The 15,915-nt window shown below is 46.1% G+C and overlaps 1 protein-coding gene across 1 annotated transcript; it reads right to left on the bottom strand.

Moving 5' to 3' along the window:
• Positions 1–7,168: 7,168 nt before the first annotated feature.
• On the bottom strand, positions 7,169–13,681 carry LOC116968852 (intermediate filament protein ON3-like). Its single transcript, XM_033015823.1, has 10 exons — positions 13,330–13,681; positions 13,002–13,210; positions 12,576–12,636; positions 12,397–12,492; positions 12,146–12,310; positions 11,920–12,042; positions 11,246–11,466; positions 10,584–10,633; positions 7,723–7,781; positions 7,169–7,677 (listed from the first exon to the last, which is right to left on the bottom strand). Exons 1-10 carry the CDS (start codon positions 13,675–13,677, stop codon positions 7,543–7,545), a joined length of 1,467 nt encoding a protein of 488 aa, XP_032871714.1. The 5' UTR covers positions 13,678–13,681; the 3' UTR covers positions 7,169–7,542.
• Between the last annotated feature and the right edge of the window lie 2,234 nt (positions 13,682–15,915).

Here is a 15,915-nt window from a genome sequence, read left to right on the forward strand (position 1 = left end):
AGAATGTAAAAAGAATCTTAAGAAAGAAATTAGAAAAGCTAAAAGAAGATATGAGGTTGCTTTGGCAAGTAAGGTGAAAGTAAATCCAAAGGGTTTCTACAGCTATATTAATAGCAAAAGGATAACGAGGGATAAAGTTGGTCCATTAGAGAGTCAGAGTGGACAGCTATCTGCAGAGTCAAAAGAGATGGGGGAGATATTGAACAATTTATTTTCTTCGGTATTCACCAAGGAGAAGGATATTGAATTATGTGAGGTAAGGGAAACAAGTAGAGTAGCTATGGAAACTATGAGGATCAAAGAAGAGGAAGTACTGACACTTTTGAGAAATATAAAAGTGGATAAGTCTCCAGGTCCGGACAGGATATTCCCTAGGACATTGAGGGAAGTTAGTGTAGAAATAGCAGGGACTATGACAGAAATATTTCAAATGTCATTAGAAACGGGAATAGTGCCGGAGGATTGGCGTACTGCGCATGTTGTTCCATTGTTTAAAAAGGGGTCTAAGAGTAAACCTAGCAATTTAGTGACCTGTTAGTTTGACGTCATTGGTGGGCAAATTGATGGAAAGGATACTTAGAAATAATATATATAAGCATCTGGATAAACAGGGTCTGATTAGGAACAGTCAACATGGATTTGTGCCTGGAAGGTCATGTTTGACTAATCTTGAATTTTTTGAAGAGGTTACTCGGGAAATTGATGAGGGTAAAGCAGTGGATGTTGTATATATGGACTTCAGCAAGGCCTTTGACAAGGTTCCTCACGGAAGGTTGGTTAAGAAGGTTCAATGGTTGGGTATTAATAGTGGAGTAGCAAGATGGATTCAACAGTGGCTGAATGGGAGATGCCAGAGAGTAATGGTGGATGGTTGTTTGTCAGGTTGGAGGCCAGTGACTAGTGGGGTGCCACAGGGATCTGTGTTGGGTCCACTGTTGTTTGTCATGTACATCAATGATCTGGACGATGGTGTGGTAAATTGGATTAGTAAGTATGCAGATGATACTAAGATAGGCGGGGTTGTGGATAATGAAGTAGATTTTCAAAGTCTACAGAGAGATTTATGCCAGTTGGAAGAGTGGGCTGAAAGATGGCAGATGGAGTTTAATGCTGATAAGTGTGAGGTGCTACATCTTGGCAGGACAAATCAAAATAGGACGTACATGGTAAATGGTAGGGAATTGAAGAATGCAGGTGAACAGAGGGATCTGGGAATAACTGTGCACAGTTCCCTGAAAGTGGAATCTCATGTAGATAGGGTGGTAAAGAAAGCTTTTGGTGTGCTGGCCTTTATAAATCAGAGCATTGAGTATAGAAGTTGGGATGTAATGTTAAAATTGTACAAGGCATTGGTGAGGCCAATTTTGGAGTATGGTGTACAATTTTGGTCGCCTAATTATAGGAAGGATGTCAACAAAATAGAGAGAGTACAGAGGAGATTTACTAGAATGTTGCCTGGGTTTCAGCAACTAAGTTACAGAGAAAGGTTGAACAAGTTAGGGCTTTATTCTTTGGAGCGCAGAAGGTTAAGGGGGGACTTGATAGAGGTCTTTAAAATGATGAGAGGGATAGACAGAGTTGACGTGGATAAGCTTTTCCCACTGAGAGTAGGGAAGATTCAAACAAGGGGACATGACTTGAGAATTAAGGGACAGAAGTTTAGGGGTAACATGAGGGGGAACTTCTTTACTCAGAGAGTGGTGGCTATGTGGAATGAGCTTCCAGTGAAGGAGGTGGAGGCAGGTTCGTTTTTATCATTTAAAAATAAATTGAATAGTTATATGGACGGGAAAGGAATGGAGGGTTATGGTCTGAACGCAGGTGTATGGGACTAGGGGAGAATACGTGTTCGGCACGGACTAGAAGGGTCGAGATGGCCTGTTTCCGTGCTGTAATTGTTATATGGTTATATGGTTAAAGGAGAGCTCCGATCGCTGGCCCGCGGACTTACAGCCTGAAGCCGCGGTCTGCGGAGATTCTAGCCGCGGGCGCGGCATCTGGAGCCTGGGACCCCTTGCTAGGGATCGCCAAAGAGCTCCGACCGCCGGTCTGCGGAGCTTCTAGCCACAGGTGCGGCGTGAACTTACCATTCAGAGCCTGGGTTCCCTCGCTGGGGAGAGCCAGAGATGAGCTTCGACCGCCGGCCTGCGGCCTACAACATCCTGAAGCTGCGGCCTCCGGTAGGAAAATGCCGATTTGGGACCTCCAAGCCGCTTAGTGTGTTCAACCGTCCTAACGTCGGAGTTTCAACCATCCGGAGATCGGAGTTTCAACCATCCCGACGAGAGGGCCTGTACATCGGGCCGTCCGTAGCGGCGACTACGGAGGTTTATGGAGGAAGATTGACTGTACTTTGTGTCTCCCACCACTGTGAAGAATGCTGTGGTGGATGGTTGTGTTTAATTTTATTGTGTATTGTGTTTTTTCTTTTTTGAGTGTACCACTGCTGGCAAATTAATTTCACTGCACTTATATGTGTATGTGATGAATAGAACTAATTGATTGATTGATTGATTGATTGATTGATTGTCTTTGTGTCTTCATGTCCAGCAAGCAGACTTGTAGCTGTGGGATTTTTTCTTGTCCTCCTTCCACTGTTGGGAAAAGCTGCCCCTGCCAAAAGGCTAACGTAGCATATTTCTTTTCTCAGAAGCCATTTTTTTTTCAGTGCTTTCATGACCAATCTGACAAAGCGGTTGTTTGGGGCAAGAAGTTGAACCTGCTCAATATTTCGGCGACTTTTCCACTTGGATTAGATTAAAGGAAGCTGATGTCCAATATGCCTAACAGCAGACCTATTATATAAATAGGAGAATAAGGAAAGTGATTTTCTTTCTGCTGGGGTCAGAATGCAGTTTCCATTGTGCAAATTAAAGTCATGATCAGGAAGACCTGATGGAAGTATATCAAATTATGAGGCACAGATAGGGTAGACAGTCAAAACCTATTTCCCAGGATGGAAAAATCAAATACCAGAGGAAATAGCTTTAAGGTAAAAGGACAAAAGTTAAATGGAGATTTAGGGGACAAGGTTTTTTTACAAAGAGGGTGTCTGGAGCCTGCTGATGGGAGTGGTGATTGAGGCAGGGCATTTATGAGACTTGGATAAGCACATAAAAATGCACAGAATGGAGGGATATGGATCGCGTGCAGGCAGATAACAGTTGGCATCACGCTTGGCTCAAACATTATATGCCGAAAGGCCTATTCCTCTGCTGTACTGTTTTATGTTCTATGTACAGAGAAGCTCTATGGAATATCCTTGGGAAGTGACCATAGATACACCCAGTGGTCCATGGAGCAGAGCACTTTCCTCCTGTCAGCTGCCAAAATCTCCTGTCTTAATATGTCAACACCCTTAAGAAGTGGCAAAAATGTCCTGTATTTTCTGACTCCCAATGTCTGTCAGATTTCACAATTAAGCATAACACATTTTTTCTCAATGCCTGTATTCCTGAAAGAAATCTTGCAATGATGATAGTTAAGTAGGCATTTTATATAATTTTAAAGTGAAATTGTGTTCTCTGTTGGAGGGTGCATGTTTGACCTGTACCCTGAATCTGGCTTTCACGTCTTATGGTTCAGATCAGGATAGGGAAGAAAGAAAAATTAATTCAGCAGTGGTGAGTTTGTCAAAGAAAATCGGTTTATTCAAGCCTTATTTCAGCATACTGAATAGTATTCCTGAAGGAACTCCAAAATGCTCTGCTGTGCCAAAATCTTGCGGAATTTTAACATAGACTGGAGGGTATTAGGTATAAGGAGAGGTTGGACAAACTTGGATTGTTTTCTCTGGCGCGTTGGGGGCTGAGGGAAGTCCTGACGGAAATGCATACAATTATGAAGCATAGTCAGAACCTCCCCCCCCCCCCCCCCCCCCCCCCACTCAAGGTAGAAATGTCAAAGATTCGAGGGCAGAGCTTTTAGGTGAGAGGGGCAAAGTTTAAAGGAGATGTGCAGGGCAAGTTTTTTTCTACACAGAGGGTGGTGAGTACGTGGAACGTGCGGCCAGGGATCGTGTCATGGTGGAGTTGGATACGATAATAACATTTAAGAGCTTTTTAGAAAATGGATAAAGGGAAGGCAGAGATTAGTTTAACTTGGCATCATGTTCAGCACAGACATTGTGGGCCAAAGGGCCTGTTCCTGTGCTGTACAGGTCTCGAAATTAACGGTTGCCCAGGTGCCACTGACCACTCAAAGCACCGTCAGGCCTAAACACCGAGTCATTTTGCCCGGCTTGGCAACCAGATACTGGTTTGTACCGAAGATAGACACAAAAAACTGGAGTAACTCCGCGGGTGAGGCAGCATCTCTGGAGAAAAGGAACGCGACGTTTTGTGTCGGCGGTGACGGCTGTATTGCGTGGGAAAGATACTAGGTGCGGGGTGACGGAGGGTCGAAGGGAATGACGGGCCCTGAACAGCGGCAGCAGCGGCCGCGATAGCGGCTCCATCTCCTCCTCCTCCCGCCCCCGCCCGCCCTGATAGCGGCCGCTGCTTGCAAAGCCGCTAACGGCGCTTTCAAAAAACCCCTCCCGCACGCCGAGGCCAGCGGATCCTTCGTTCCCAGGTTTGCAAAAGCTGCGGCCGCGATCAGGGAGGAGGAGGAGGAGGAGGAGGAGATGGAGCCGCTGTCTCTGTGCGGGGCCCGTCATTCGCTCCGACACTTCTGAAGCAGCTGCACCAAAGGTCCTATAGCTATAGGATCTTTGAGCTGCACCGCTCGGCCCCGCACCTTGCTGTTGGCTGGCGGTGGGGAGGAAACCCCAACGGCCAAGGCAGCGGGGCGATATTGTCCGAGGAGCGCTGACCTTCCTTCCTCCATACCTCGCCCCTTCTCTCTCTCTCTCTCTCTCTCTCTCTCGTACGCCCCCACCACCCCTCCTCTACACCCCGCACTGATCCCCATCCCCGCCTCTATTCAGTCCTCACTGACATCCCCTGTGCTCCCCTCCCCATCCCCCCCCCACCTTCCCCCAATCTATTCATCCTGCACTGATCACCCTATCCACCTCGTATTCATTCTCCTGCCGCCCCCCCCCCCATCCATCCGACACTGGTTCCCCAATTCACCCTGTACTTACCCCTTTCCCATCCATCTCCTCCATCCATCCTGTACTGATCCCTCATCCATGCTGTACTAATCCATGCATTCATCCCGTACTGACCCACCCTCCATTTACCCTGCACCTTCCCCTCATTCATCCTGTAGTGATCCCCCATTCATCCTGCACAGACCCTCCGATCCACACTGTACTGACCCCCCCCCCCCCCCCCATCCATCCTGCGCTGATCTCCCCCCCCCCCCATCCATCCTGTACTGATCCTCCCATTCAAGAAGAATGGGGGGAACAGTCTGAAGGGTCTCTACCCGAAACGTTGCCTATTTCCTTTGCTCCATAGATGCTGCCTCACCCGCTGAGTTTCTCCAGCACTTTTGTCTACCTCCATCCATCCTGTACTGAACCCCCCCCCCCCCCCCCCCATTCAACAACACTGACAGCCCCCGCGCTCTCCCCTCACTTATTTTACCAACTCCAACCAACACGTACTAATTCACCTGCCTCAATCCATCCATTCTGCACCGACTGCCTTCTAACCCCCCCCCCCCCCCCCCCCCCCCCCCCCCGCCATCCATCCACCCCGCACTGATTCACACACACCCCCCTCCCTGACCCTATTGTCCTGGAGATGTCTTCAGAGCAAACATTGACTATGTTTGATAACGGAATGAAATCAAATGTGTTTTAATTCCCAATGTTCTTATTTGTTTTAATCCATGAAGATGGTTATTTAATGAGCAACATTCACAACTATACGTACGCATATATGTTACCATGGTCCAGGATTTATTGACACAGGTTGATCATACGCTGAATAATCCAACCACATTTTTGTTTGGAAGTGGAAAGAACTAATAGAAATTGCATTAATTGCAATGTGTAAAAAGAGTTGAGATACTGTCTTATAATTTTGCTGCTTGTCATTGTGGGATATATCATGTCTTGATTGGTGACTATTTAGTTTGTGACTTTATTTGAAGCAGAAATAATATGTGAATGCTTCATTGAGTATAATTCCGACTGGTAACTACGCACTTCGTCCAAGCACATTATCGCACGCGTCATGCAAGCCATCTTAAATGACCACCTAAACTGTCATTTTGCAACCTAAAAAGCTGCCAAGGTTGCCTGGCTGGCAACAAGGAAAAAAAGTTAAGCGAGAGCCCTGCTGTACCTATGTTCTATAGTTGCCCATATATTCTAGTTTACAATAAATCAGAAAAATCCTGTTCTAGATTGGGAATTCTGACCATTAGTTATTGATTATATGGGATTCGCCTGACAGCCGTTCTTCATCCTTCTGGCAGATAACACTTGTGGGCCTGCATCCCTGTCCATATCTTATCTTGCTATGCCGTGAATAATCCTATATTCTCATTTCAATACATTGTTTTGTTTTCTAATCAAAGCATTTTCCTACTTAGGTCTTGCACTGCTCTTAAGATGCACTGATAAAGGGTACGTCCCTCATTCAATTTGGACTGATTCTGACTGCAGGCCCCCGTGGAACTGTGCTGACACTTTGCATTTCTCACAAATCCATCAACGAGCCTGGAACTCTTGGAACAAACCAAAATATTTGTGAGATTTTGTTTAAATGTCAATTGATTCTTTGCAGCTTCAGAAAATGCAAAAATAGTCTCTATGGTAAAGAATGAGTTTGATTACTGCTAGACTTGAGCTGGTGCGATTTTAATTTAAAACATGTAATCCATCTATCTATATATTACTAAAACTCTCATCTTGTTCGTTAGTATGTCCGAGAGTCTGTCTGAAGTCTGATCCTGAAATTACGGCAAAACAGTACACGATAGCGGTACTATTTTAAGTTTAAAAAGAGGGAGGGTGAAGAGGAGGGGGAGGGAGTGCTGGGGGATGAGGAGGAATGAGTCACGCCTACGCAGTTTGGGGCTAAGAGTGAGGGGTGGAATATTGCATTGGTGGAACGTGTTGCGTTGGGGGAACGGGTGTGCTGGAATATTGCGTTGAACTTTCCACTAACACTTACGATACACTATTTAAAGTTCTTGCATTTGTGACAAACAAATGAAACTTGCTCTTTTCAGTTATTGAATCATGTGCTTAAGCAATAAACAATCCAGATTTACAGATTCAAATATTTCAAAGTTTATTTATAGAGTAACAGAATTGCCGAACAAGGTAAGTCCCCAATACAAAATGAGTGAGAATTATAAAGCAGAGTGTAGTATCCAAACCATTGGTTAATTTCCTGTTATAAAAGGATGAATTTCCCACAAACCCAAGCTACAAAACCAATTTAATATCCTCTGTATACAGGTTAAGATTGAGGTTAATGTCATTTTGCTTAACTATGTAAATTGAGCAGAATTCTAAGATCACGCAGAAGGTTAATTGAAACCATTTAATCATTTCATTGAACAGACTACATGGAGGAAGTATAGCATCTGGCAAGGTAGCCACCAGAAACGTAACTGGTTATTTAACTCCTGGGTTATTTAACTCTGAAAATTCGTGGTTTGTCTCTGTCCACTGCTGAAGGACTGTCCACCACTGAAGGACTGTCCACTGCTGAAGGACTGTCCACCACCGAAGGACTGTCCACCACTGCTGGACTGTCCACCACCGAAGGACTGTCCACCACTGCTGGACTGTCCACCACCGAAGGACTGTCCACCACTGCTTTCCATCGAGCCTAGAAATTGACTGATGCCGGAACTCTGTTTATTAAATGCATCTGTAAATGGGGGAGGGAAGCGGAAAAAATGTCATTATCTGGATCCTGCAATTTAGAAAGCAACTGCAACAGCAAAGACAAGCAAGTTGCAAATGTAACACAATAAAACATCACAAAAATACACGCGAGTTCTAACCGAGAACCCGACTCCAAAGGATTTTGAAACTCATAGATTTTAATGGAGGAGAGAGAGAAAAAGAGAGGAAATGCGAATCACAGAAATGTAGGGACAGGAGCTAGAGTTCAGAGGAGATAACCGAGGTAGGGGAAGGTCATGTCTGGAGAAATTTGAACAGCAGATCTTAAAAAGGCTTTGCCAGTTTAGGAGGCAACATGTCAAAGGGCACAATGGGTTATGAGAGTTGAAATAAGTTACAATATGGACAATAAATCTTTGATTGACATGAAACAGCAAGATTTGGGACAAAGGTCTGAGATTTACTGCAACAGTTAAGTGTGTATGTGGGAAAAGCACAAATGAACATTTCAGCAGTCAATGAACTGAGGTAGGGACTGAAATGGATGTAATTTAGGAGCCGGAGATAGAGGTGGGCGGTTTGGTGATGGAATAGATATACCTCTGATGAATCCCTTGCCAGATGCTAAATCACACCCAATGTAGTCAAAGCATATGTAATCTGACTCTTTTCCCTTATCTTCCTAGATCTTTCTGTATCCAACTAGGGATAAGCGGGTGACAAATATCCATTCTAAGCTAACAGACCCACAGCTATCTCAACAATACTTCCTCCCACCTTGGCTCCAACAAGGACTCCATTTCATTCTCCCAATTTCAAGTCTGAAGAAATCTGAAACATCACCTCCCCATGCCCTCCAAAGGTACTGCCTGACCCATGGTGTTCCTCCAGGACTTTGTGCTTTACACAAGATTCTAGCATTTGCAGCTCCGTTTGTCTGTTTGATCCATCAATGAGGATCCCACAGAGGAGCTTCTGAAATGTATTCCTTCTTCTGTGAACCGTGGCTAGACCTCCACCATTTTGTCAATAATATCCTTGGCCACATCTCATCTATTTCCTGCATCTCTGCTCTCACCGCCTCTCCTTTTGGACAGAGTTTCCTTAGTTCTCACCGTCCACCCCACCAACCTGTTATTCAACAGTTTGTACCAGCTTCCACAAGATTCCACCACCAAATTCATCTTTCCCTTCCCTGCCCTTTCATCGTTTTCAACAGACTTCCCCGTGTGACTCTCTGGACCACTCGACCACCCTCTTCTCACAGCACTTTTCATGCAATTTCAGGAAATGCAGCACTTGTTCTTTCACTTATTCCCTTCTTACTCTCACAGGAATCCAAACAGTCCTTCCAGGTGCGGAACGATTCGCTAACACTTCCTCCAATCTAGCGTACTGCACTCAGTGTTCACAATGTTGTCTCCTCTACCAGAAGCACTGCTTTGTAGAGTGGCTGCGTTCAGTCTGCAGGCCTGACCCTGAACTTCTTTCTACCTGCCTCTGTCCGCATGCCTCTTATTACCAGGCCCAACAGAAGGTTGAGGATCTGCACCTCGTCTTCAATCTGGGCATGTCGTAGCCTTCTGCAGGCATTATTGACTTCTACAACTCAAGGCATCTTGCTTTCTCTTTCTGTATCATAATTGGCCATTTCTGCTGTAGGCTGTCCATTTGTGACATTGGCAAAGCTTTTTTTTCTCTATTAGCACAGACTGACATGTTGGGCATGCTCTACAGCCTTGCATTCCATTTCTTTTCCACACCTAACCTTTGTTTCTATTCTCTCTCGAACAGTGAAGAAGGGTCTCGACCCAAAACATCACGTATTCTTTTCCCCCCAGAGATTATGCCTGACCCGCCGAGTTACTCCAGTATTTTGTGTCTATCTCCAATTAACCCATTGACTGGATGACCTCGACAACTCATCTCAATGGCGATCCTGGCCTCACCCTATCAGAGTTCCTCCCTTTGCCCCCTCCTCCACCCACTCTGCAACAGAAACAAAACATTTTTATTCTCATTCCCAAAACTGATGAAGGATCTTTGACTTGAAACATCCACTCTGACTCTTTTTCCACAGAAGCTCCTGACCTACTAAATATTTCCAAAACGTTATTATATTTTAGATTCAGATTTCCAGCTTCTGTCATTTTTTTGATTTTCATGGAATTTGTGGGATTTTATTCTAGGTTATGGAATATATCACTGTGATCCAGGGCATGAATGAGAAATAGGCAGGCTCCAAGAGACTCTTGACAGAGCAGAGGTAAAAGAGCAGGAATTGGAAATGCAGCCACTCCAGGAAATGAGCTGCCTACTGAACGAGTCAGGTAAACTCGAAAGCAGATGAAGTATTGAAGGACAATGGCACAAGCAATGGTGTCTGTTGTTGCAGACATGAAGGGAACGGACGAGAAGAAATTGCTGGACAGAGCCACAATCACAAGGGGTGTTACTCAGCCACAATTTGGGAGGCAGCATGAGATATGAGGGTTGAAGGCAGAGAAACATGAGACAGGGAGTTTGCCGTCAAGGAGGGAATGTCAGCTGTGAGCTTATTGAGGGGACGAATCATTACAGTGGATGTAAAAGGGAGGAGAGAGCAACAGGGGGAAGTGAACCATTCTCAATATCTATTATGGGGACCAGGAAGTCAACTGAGTAACATTCTCGCAATTATAATTTTAAAACTGAGTACAGCTATAAACAAAATGCATAACAGTGAGAAATTAAGATTTGTGAAAGAATGTGGAGTTGTTTTTGATTTTTGTGTTTTGTTCACTGTAGGTTAAAATATCAAACCAGAAAGTATAACTTCACTCACCACTCTGCGTGCTTTGTTGGATGCTGATAGTTTGTATCCCTTCGGTCAACCTGTTTATGAAAGAAACATTTGTGTTACCAAGATGTTTGCAGGATGTTCAGAGGTTTATTTACTGCAGGTTTACTAAATATTTCCCTCCAAGGAACACCCTCATATGCCCACTGGATCCGTGATGCCCATTTTCATGTTTGAGTGCTGACAGTAAACAGCAGAGGCATTGTTGAGCAGATCGGGGAGATTGTCCCTCAAGTGGGACAAACTGTTTAGCACTCAGGAACAAGATCCCTGGCTCCTTTAACCACACTCTTTGGGGTTTCGGAGTTCAACGGCCCTGTCCAACCACTGGTGGAACTGCCCATCAGTCTGCTAAAGTCGCACAATGCCATCACCCACTGAATCACAGGAGAGCTCTACCATTCTGTGTAGAAGTCAACGTGTGGGTGTTCATTCTGAGAGCAAGTTTAATGTTAATGTCTGAGATGGAAACCCGCCTTTAATGAGTATTCTTTCACTGCCTGAACCTGCACAGAATGCCCTCAAAGACAATAGCAGTTCATGGGAAATGTAATAGAGTGCTAGTACAGATGGCAATCTGCAAGTACGTGGGACTGTGGCATCAATCCAGGGTGGTACCTGGAACTTGTAACTGCTCAATGTCTTACCTCTGTTCCTCTCCCTCCAGTAGCTTCCTGTAGGTGGCAATTTCAATGTCCAGGGCCAACTTGACACTCAGCAGCTCCTCCATTTCACGGGCTCGTATGGTTAGCTCGTTCTTTGCTTTCTGGATGGCTTCCTGCAGTTGCTGAATCCTCAATTTACTGTCTTTGAGAGAGAGTTCGCCACGTTCCTCTGCTTCTGTGCACGCGGCCTCGAGTGCTGCACGCTAAGTAACACAAAGTTAATGTAACACATAAGTCAGACGCAAGTCTAAAGAAGGGTCGCCTATTCCTTCTCTCCATCAATGCTGCCTCACCCGCCGAGTTTCACCAGCATTTTTATCTACCTACAAAAGTTATCATCATCACTTTTGCAGATTAAACCCTGGGGTATCTTGCCAATGCCCCCCCCCCCCCCCCCCCCCCCCCCCTGCACAAATTGGGAAGGTCCTTGCTGTGCACAGTGTCTTGCATTTTGGCGGAGAAGGGGTGAATATGGTAAGTGTCTTAGTGGAAGGACTGAGAGGTGTAATCATTACTGAGGCTCACAGAAAATGAGGATTGGACCAGGTTGAACTGGTGTTTCAACCATCTCTTGGCCATTTGCTTTAAGCTGGGGAATCTTGCGAGAGTCAATGGGGTGGCACCCAGATCTTGTTTGCTTCCACTTCCCGGCTTACCTGTTTTTTAAGATTTTCAATATCCATAGTTAGTCTACGGATATTACTCATCAGATCATTACACTCTAATTTGATTGATCGCATTTCATCTCCAGTTCCTCCAGATGTGCTCATCTCGTGCATCTGCAAGGGAACACATGTAAACGGTCAGTGAACAGTTCTCCATCCAGCAAAGAAGTCAGAGCCATCGCCGCATCGTGTTTTGAGGGGTAATAAGGATGCAAACCTTCGCCGTTTTCCACGCCTCACATTCCGCGCGGTTCTTTTCTGCAATACCTTTGTATTGGTTCTGGATATCCTCAATCATACCCTGCATATTCATTTGTCTACGGGCGCCGATCTGCACGTTGACACAAGTGTTCTGAACCTGTGTTTGCAGCTCATCGATTTCCTAAAGATGAACAGAACAGATTTTTAAACATGAGGAGATGGAATTGAACAACAAACGGCCAATCCTTGGACAATTCGCATATTTACCGCTTGAAATATTGCCTTGAGGAATTCCATTTCATCCGTCAAGCTTTCTAGTTTCGCTTCCAGTTCCACCTTGTTCATATAGGATTCATCGACATCCTGGAGAGAGAATAGAGTTTAGAAAATCTCTCCAAGAAACCCACCTGATGTGGTCTTACAGACAGCTCGACAGTAATGCTCACCTTCTTAACCATGACAAACTCGTTTTCCACTTCTGTCCGCTTGTTAATCTCATCTTCGTATCTGAAACGAAACACCCGCTTTACTGACAAGAAAGCTTCACGTCCCTTTCTGCGATTAGAGACCGCAGCACGTAGGAACCCAATGCTCCCTGTCGCCGAGCCGCGGTTTCCTCCCACTCCCAAGTGCCGGCGAGTGCATTGCTCTTTCTGACACCCCCTCCCGTCGCAAGACACCGCGGCTCGCTGACTTACAGAGTGTTGAGAGAGACTCCTCTCTTTCCAGCGCCCAGCTTCAACAGGCGCTTGTCCTCACCGAGAGCTCCCAGAGACTATTGGAGCCGAGAGTGCCGCAGACACTTATCCTGCCCACCATTTGCCGGGATCTGGCCAATTGGTTTCAAACCCGTGAACCGATACGGTACTTACTTGGTCTTAAAGTCCTCAACTAAACCTTGCATTTGCACAAGTTCCATCTCGAACTTCAGCTTCTCCTGCCCAAGGGCTTCCAGTTGCTTCTTGAGGTTTTCAATGTAGGCTTGGAACATGCTATCGATGTTGGACGAGAAAGTTCCCTGCTGCTGCATGAGGTTCAGTTGGACTGTCAGTTGAGTATTTCTCTCTTCGAGTGAGCGAACCTGCGGGTGGGACATGAACGCAAAGTTACATTCGACCTGAGTTGGCAACAAATTGAGAAGAATCATCTGCACCGTGCGGTAGGACCAAACGTGAGTGACGGGAGAGCTGTTTGACTTACTGTGCCTATGAAATCGGCAAACTGGTTGTTGAGTGAAGTGATCTGTCTCGTCTCGTTCACCCGGACTACTTGCTGGGTGGTGTCGTTTGCTGGTATGGATGCGTTGAGATCAATGCAGGTCTGTTGTCCCACTCCACGATGCGCTTGGGACATTTGCCTGCCAGACCCCAGTGAGTATTGGCTTAGAGCTCTCCTTTGTTGCATCCCGCCGCTGAACCCGCCGCCGCTGCTGCTGCTCATGAAGCTGCCGCTGCCGCCGCTGCGCTTTATGCTGAAGCTGCTGCCGCCGCCGCCGCTGCTGCGGAAGCTGCTGCCGCCGCTGCTGCCGCCGCCGCCGCCGAAGCGCATGCTGCTGCCGCCGCTGCCGATGCGTATGCTGCTGCTGCTGCTGCCGCCGCCGATGCGTAGGCCGCCGCCGCCGCTGATGCTGCTGCTGCCGCGCATGCCGCCGATGCCGCTGCCGCCGATGCTGCTGCTGCTACTGAAAGTGCTGATCTTCTTCGTATTGAAGCTCATGATGAAATGGGAGCGCTGTGCTGGAGCGATCAGAGTGCCGTGCCGAGACGCTGGTGCAGCTGAGAGTGGCTTTGAGCTGCTTTTATGAGCTGCGCGGATGTGGGCTTGGTCGGGGTGTCAGATGACAGGGATGGCAATTGGAAGAGTTGAGATTGAGGTGGAGCCAGCCACCACCCTCTGCCATGGGTTCCAACCTGCCCCCCGCAGTGCCTCAGGTCAAGCTGGCGTCAGCAGAATCTTCAATCTTGAGAATAAGTGGATCCTGGAAGCCAGAGTGCTGACTGCAGCTCCTCAGCTGTGTAGAGAGGGCTGGGCGTATCAGGTGTGGGGAAGCGGCAATGTTTGACAAGCCATCCAGTCCGATGGTTGCGACCCGCTGTATGTGGAGATGGCAGCTTGTGGTATGGGCAGCAAAGGAGCCTTCGTGTTTTGCACTGGGGGAAGGGGTGTTGACAGCCTCTTTTATCTGCACTTGAAAATTGTCCCAAAGATGGCCAAGCACTTAGGGTCACAGTGAAAGGAATGTGTAAAGAGCGATACGAATGAGACATTTTCAACACAAGAAACTTCAAGTCAACTTTATTTGTCACATACACATGCAAGATGTGCAGTGAAATGAAAGAGGCAATGTCTGCGGATTGTGCAAAAACAACAGAACAGAATAGAACAGAACCAGTATTTACATTTTAGACCAAAAATTTAAAAAAAAGACACAACACAACAGTAAATTAGTCCCTGGTGAGATAAGAATTTACAGTCCTGTTGGCCTGTGGGAAGAAATTCCGTCTCATCCTCTCCGTTTTCACAGCGTGACAGCGGAGGCTCTTGTCCCCAAACAAATGTCCCCGGAGGCGTATGGCCCCAAACAAATTTAAAGCTTGTTTCCAGAATTCAGTTCAAGAACGCAGACCAGGTGATGAAATTGAGGATGATGAACAAGCAGCGTTTTTTTTTTTGCCTAAACGCTTTTCCCAGTTAGTTCAAACAGAGAACTATTTCAAATTTGGAACATGAACACATTTCCTTGACCTGACTTCCAAACTTACTGTGAAAGGATTAAATTTAGGTGCAGCCTTGTCAAATGGCAAGCATATTGCAATAAACCTATTTTGGAGATAGTTTTCTTAAGTTTGCATTGAAACAAGCCCACCGAGTCCACACCAACCCTTTCACAAGAGTTCTATGATATCTCACTTTCTCACCCAGGCCTTGCAGTGCTTGAGTTCCAGGCTCGATGCTGACTACGATGCTGTCTGTACGGAGTTAACACGTTTTCCCTGTGACCGCGTATTTTTTCTCCGGGTGCTCCATACTCTGAAGACCTGCTGATTTGTAGGTTAATTGGCCGTTTGTGAATTGTCCCTGGTGTGTAGGATAGTGGTAGTGTACGAGCATCGCTGGTCGCCGATGGGCCTGTTACAATGCTGTACCCCTAAACTAAACTAAAAGTGAGTAAACCGAGACTATATTCCCCACAGATCAGACAAATGAGGAGACAAGTGCAAGAGGCTAGATGCAGAGGAGATGTTTCCCCTGAGTCCAGGACCAGGGAGCACAGTTTGTGACGTGGAAAACAGGGATGATAGTTTTAAAAGATTGTTAAACCTGGAGGCAATGTTGGTCAGTGAGCGTTGAGCTACAGGGAAAGGTTGGGCAGACTAGGTCTGACAGGTGATCTCATAGGATTATATAAAATTACGAGGGGAATGGATAGGGTGAAAGCGCATGGTCTTCGGCACAGGGTAGGGGAATCAAGAATCAGAGGAGACGGGTTTAAAGTGTCAGGGATAACAGTAACATTTAACAGAAACCTGAGGAGAAGCTTTTTCATACAGAGGGTGGTGTATATATGGAATGAGCTGCCAGAGGAGGTAGTTGAGGCAGGTACTATAACAGCTTTAAAAAAAAACTCGGACAGGTACATGGATAGGAAAGGTTGAGGTGGATATGGTCCAAGCCCCATCATGGCAAGAAATCTCCAAAGGAACAGAAAAAAACGACTTCAGTTCTCCAAATATCCTTGAAAGAAATGTACATTTTCTCTGATTGTGCAATTGCCTGGCTCATACC

This window comes from Amblyraja radiata, chromosome 46 (assembly GCF_010909765.2).
Source record: "Amblyraja radiata isolate CabotCenter1 chromosome 46, sAmbRad1.1.pri, whole genome shotgun sequence".
Taxonomy (NCBI): Eukaryota; Metazoa; Chordata; class Chondrichthyes; order Rajiformes; family Rajidae; genus Amblyraja; species Amblyraja radiata.

What these genes read in the sequence shown, in the direction of transcription:
- LOC116968852 (XM_033015823.1), bottom strand. Translation starts at nt 13,677, where the DNA reads ATGCGCTTCGGCGGCGGCGGCGGCAGCAGCGGCGGCAGCAGCTTCCGC. An exon ending in AGGCGTGGAAAACGGCGAAG is followed by an intron (nt 12,043 to 12,145) that starts GTTTGCATCCTT and finishes GTTCCCTTGCAG; the next exon opens with ATGCACGAGATGAGCACATC. An exon ending in CCAACAAAGCACGCAGAGTG is followed by an intron (nt 7,782 to 10,583) that starts GTGAGTGAAGTT and finishes CCCCATTTACAG; the next exon opens with ATGCATTTAATAAACAGAGT.